Genomic DNA, 5,000 nt, shown 5'->3' with positions numbered 1-5,000 from the left:
CAAACAGCAAGAATTCTGGCTCCCAATGACCAGTTATGTGCCCAAGAAGCACACAGATTAGTCCTCATTAGGCCTAACAAGGTACACCTGATTTCAACTGGTGACGTGTATAAAAGAAACCTGTCCAAAGAATCATACTTCACACCTTCAACCTCACCACCATGGGCAAGACCAAAGGACGTCAGAGATAAGATTGTAGACCTGCACAAGGCTGGAACGGGTTACAAAACCATCGGCAAGCAGCTTGGTGAGAAGCAGACAACTATTGGTGCGATTATTTGTAAATGGAAGCAACACCAAACAACTGTCAATCGCTCTAGGTCTGGGGCTCCATGCAAGATATCCCCTCGTGCGGTATCGGTAATCATCCAAAAGGTGCAGAATAACCCCAGAACTACACAGGGGGAGCTTGTGAATGATCTCAAGGCAGCTGGGACCACAGTCACCGAGAAAACCATTGGCAACACACTACGCCGTAATGGTTTGAAGTACTGCAGAACTCGCAAGGTCCCCCTGCTCAAGGAAGCACATGTACAGGGCCGTCTGAAGTTTGCCAATGAACACTTTAATGATTCTAAGGAGGATTGGGAGACAGGATGTGGTCAGATGAGACCAAAATCAAGTTCTTTGGCATCAACTCGACTTGCCGCGTTTGGAGGGGGAAGAATGCTGAATATGAGTGCAAATATTCTGTTTCTCTGCCAAGGGTACAGGACGACTCCACTGCATCGAGGGGACTATGGATGGGGCCATGTAACCTGGAATATTGGGCTTGAACCTCATTCCCTCATATTGAAAACGCAACCTTAAGGATTTGGAGAGGATCTGCAAAGAGGAGTGGACCAAAATCCCTCCTGAGATGTGTGTAAACCCGGTGACCAACTACAAGAAAAGTCTGACGTCTGTGCTTGCCAACAAGGGTTATTCCACCAAGTACTAAGTCATGTTTTGCTAGGGGTTCAAATACTTATTTTCTGCATCAAATGCAAATTAAGTCATAAATGTTATAAAATGCAGTTTTCTGGATTTTTTTGTTGATATTCTGTTTCTCACTGTTAAAATACACTTACTATTACAATTATAGATCACACGTTTCTTTGCAAGTGGCCAAACTTGCGAAATCGGCAGGGGTTTAAATACTTATTTTCCCCACTGTATGTGTGTGTGAAAGTATGTGTGTGTGTGAAAGTATGTGTGTGTGTGTGTGTGAAAGTATGTGTGTGTGTGACATAAAGACCTGGACCATCGTCCCAGCAACAACTACAGCTGTGCTCAGCGGCTGAGCCGTCACCATGGTCACCGTCGCTGTAGTGACCGCGTCCCTCTGCAGGTCCGGAGGCGCGGGCTGAGAAGAGGGGGGCGTGGGCGGGGGGGGCAGGGTGAGCTGCAGCAGGGAGAGGGGCACGGTGGTCTGGGCGCGGGCGGAGCGGTCCTTCATGCGCACGCCTGTGTGCACCGACTGATGCCGCCGCAGGTTGTAGCCGTTCTTGAACGTCTTGCTGCAGATGGAGCAGATGTGTGTCGACGCACGCGCAGAGGACCGGGACACCGCCGCCGGCTTCACTGTGGACACACACACACACACAGAGTGTGAGAGAGTAAGTGTGTGTGTGTTGTGTGTGTTGTGTGTGTGAGAGTGTGTGTGAGTATGAGTGTGTGTGTGATTGTGTGTCAGTGTGTGTATGTGTGAGTGAGAGAGTGTGTGTGTGTGTGTGTATATGTGTGTGTGTGTATATGTGTGTGTGTGTGTGTGTGTGTGTGTGTGTGTGTGAGAGTAAGTAGGTGTGTGTGTGAGAGTAAGTGTGTGTGTGTGAGAGTAAGTGTGTGTGTGTGTGTGTGAGAGTAAGTGTGTGTGTGTGTGTGTGTGTGGTGTATGGTGTGTGGTGTGTGTGTGTGTGTGTGTGTGTGTGGTGTATGGTGTGTGGTGTGTGTGTGTGTGTGTGTGTGTGGTGTGTGGTGTGTGTGTGTGTGTGTGTGTGGTGTGTGTGAGTGTGTGTGTGTGGTGTGTGTGTGTGTGTGTGTGTGTGTGTGTACATTTCTCTTGGTACAGGCCTGTATCCGGGTCCTCACTCAGAGCTGCGGTGTCCACCGTAGAGGGCGGGGCTTCCTGCTCCGAGGGGGGGCTGTGGGCGGAGCCTGCGAGCTCTGGCAGCAGCTCTGATTGGATAGTGCCATCGGTAGGGGCCTGGGAGGGCGGGGTCTGCGGATGTAAATAACCTTTAGCACACGTGTGCCAGCGGGAGAATATCAACAGGTCCGAGCCTTCACACACACACACACACACACACACACACACACACACATATACACACACCACACACACACACACACACACACACACACACACCCTTTAAGTGGGTTAGGGTCCTGCCTTCAGAATCAGAATGGGATTTTTTCTGGTGTGAAGGTGCATACAGTAAACATAAAAACATAAAAACATACAAACGCGGATGACACCCAGCTCTACCTCTCCACCAAGCCCAACTCCATTCTTCCTCCCTCATCCTTGACAGATTGCCTTTCTGCACTTCATACCTGGTTCACCTCAAACTTCCTCAAACTTAACAGTGATAAAACCGAAATCCTTTTAGTCGGTACTAAATCCACTCTACTCAAAGTTGACAGTTTTTCCCTCTCAATTGACAGCTCCATAGTTTCCCCCTCCCCCCAGGTAAAGAGTCTGGGTGTCATCGTCGACGGCTCACTCTCCTTCAAATCTCATATCAACATCTCCACCCGCACCGCCTACTTCCATCTCCGTAACATAAATCGCCTCCGTCCCTCCCTCACCCCCCACACCACCTCTATTCTTGTACATAGCCTTGTCACCTCCCGTATCGACTACTGTAATTCTCTCCTCTTTGGTCTCCCCCAGAAATCCCTCCATAAGCTCCAACTGGTCCAGAACTCAGCTGCCCGTATCATCTCCCTCACCCCCTCTTTCCACCACATCACCCCCCATCCTACAGCAACTCCACTGGCTTCCAATTCACTTCCGTATCAACTTTAAAATTCTTCTTCATACTTTTAAAAGCCATCCACAACCTTGCCCCTCCTTACCTGTCTGACCTCCTTCACACTGCCACCTCCACCCGCTCCCTCAGATCCTCCTCTTCCATCCACCTAACTGTCCCCTCTGCCCGGCTTACCACCATGGGGAGCAGAGCTTTCAGCCGCTCTGCTCCCAAACTCTGGAACTCACTCCCACCTGACATCCGAAACATTGACTCCTTCCCTCAGTTCAAATCCTCTCTCAAAACCCACCTTTTCAGGATTGCATTCTCACTGTAGTTGCCATGCTGTTTTTACTTGCACTTTTAATTTTAATTGTTTTGTTATTTGTTTGCTTCTGTTTTAAATTGTAAAGCGTCCTTGAGTGACATGAAAGGCGCTGTGAAATAAAATGTATTATTATTATTATTATTATTTATTTTTTCCATCATTTTATTTTTATTTTAATGCCCTTATCAACATGGAAAAGTGGATTGGCTTGCTTTAAGCAAATGTTTTATTTTATTGAAAACCAACATTGCCAAACAGGGCGGTACAAAATAAAATTATAAAGTGCACATTTCAGGTAAACAAGGACTCAGCTTATAGTGCAGTTAAGCCTACTACACAGTTTGCGAGGCCAAAAAAGAACGTTAATCTAAAAAAAAAAAAAAAAAAAAAATCGCGTTAATCTCGCGATAAAAAAATTAACGGCGTTAAAATGGGTTTGCGTGAACGCCGTTAATAACGCGTTAAACTGACAGCACTAATATATATACAAGAATATAAAAAAAAAAGTAAAGTGGAAAGTAGAGTGCAAAAAGCAAAACAGGAGTGCAATGTGGATGAGCAATGTGCAATGTAATGTGTGTTAATGTAACACAGACTTAGGGTGTGGGGGTGGGATAAGAGTCCAGGTCAGGTGGGGGTCCCGGGCCTTGTTAATAAGGCCAACTGCAGCCGGGAAGGGTGTACCAGGACACACGCCCCCACACACACACACACCCACACGCCCCCACACACACACACCCACACACACACGGTTTAGATAAGTAAGAGATGACTGTAAATACATCTTTAAGAAATTACCCACTAAAACTCCAACCCTATGGATACATCTGTAAGACTCACACACACACACACACACACACACACACAGACACACACACTCACACACACACACACACACACACATCTGCTCACCTGAAACAGAAAGTTACTCCACGTGGCGTCCATGATGAGATTCGTTTCCAAGGTATAAACCGGTGAGCGCGCTCTCTAGGGTCCTCGAGGCGGGAGGGGGGGGATACTGGCAGCGGCTCCGGTTCGCACGGGCCAAGTTTGGTGATGTACAGTTAGGGGCGAAACTCCGGTTCAGCACTCGTGTGTGCACGCGCGCTCAGGGCGAGAGCTCCATTCTCCGAATGTTGCCATCGGGAGTCTCCATCATCCTCGCGCAGGCGATCAGCCTCCGGTGTTAATTAGGAACTAAACACGAACCCGGTGATCTCCGAACACTATCACAGTTTAGACACATCAAAACACATTGGTCACGTGTGACCGTTATCAGTCATGCGTTTAACGGTGAAACGAAACGAAACGTAAGGTGGTTCTCCTCGTCATTCTCATTTAATTATCAAAAATCATTTTAGTTACCCCACTAACAGGCTTTGGAAAGCAATCATGCAATACTACTTGCATGTAGAAAATATACGTGTAATATGACGTTTAATTAAGCTATCGTTTGGACTTAATTCGTGGGGGAATGCAATTAATGTTTTATTCTGGCGCTCCTGCCAGGCCTGAAGCCTCGGTGTCGCGTTGAGTCGGATCCCTGGCTAGCGCACCCTGGATCGGCTGTAGTCGGTGGCTCCACCCCGGTTTCTCAATCGAGAGAGAGAGAATGGCATCTTTCTTTTTTTCTAAATCCTCCCTCCCTCCCTCCCTCGCTGTCTTTCTTTCTTTTCCTTTTTTATCTCTTCTCTCTCCCCCTCTATCTCTCCCCACCG

The 5,000-nt window shown here is 47.7% G+C and overlaps 1 protein-coding gene across 1 annotated transcript in view; it reads right to left on the bottom strand.

Moving 5' to 3' along the window:
* LOC105911997 (myc-associated zinc finger protein) overlaps positions 1-5,000 on the bottom strand; it is an 11,180-nt gene that overhangs the window by 4,924 nt on the left and 1,256 nt on the right. The window contains exons 1-3 of the mRNA XM_031560588.2: positions 4,195-5,000; positions 2,035-2,200; positions 1,238-1,563 (exon numbers count right to left, since the gene is read on the bottom strand). The exon at positions 4,195-5,000 is cut by the window's right edge and continues 1,256 nt beyond it. Of these exons, the coding sequence (XP_031416448.1) occupies positions 1,238-1,563; positions 2,035-2,200; positions 4,195-4,227 (525 nt within the window). The 5' untranslated portion in view covers positions 4,228-5,000. The remainder of the gene's footprint in view (positions 1-1,237; positions 1,564-2,034; positions 2,201-4,194) is intronic.

The sequence above is a fragment of the Clupea harengus genome, chromosome 23 (assembly GCF_900700415.2).
Source record: "Clupea harengus chromosome 23, Ch_v2.0.2, whole genome shotgun sequence".
In the NCBI taxonomy this organism is placed as follows: domain Eukaryota; kingdom Metazoa; phylum Chordata; class Actinopteri; order Clupeiformes; family Clupeidae; genus Clupea; species Clupea harengus.
The sequence above is the reverse complement of the archived record's forward strand: the minus strand, read 5'-3'. Positions and strand labels throughout refer to the sequence as shown.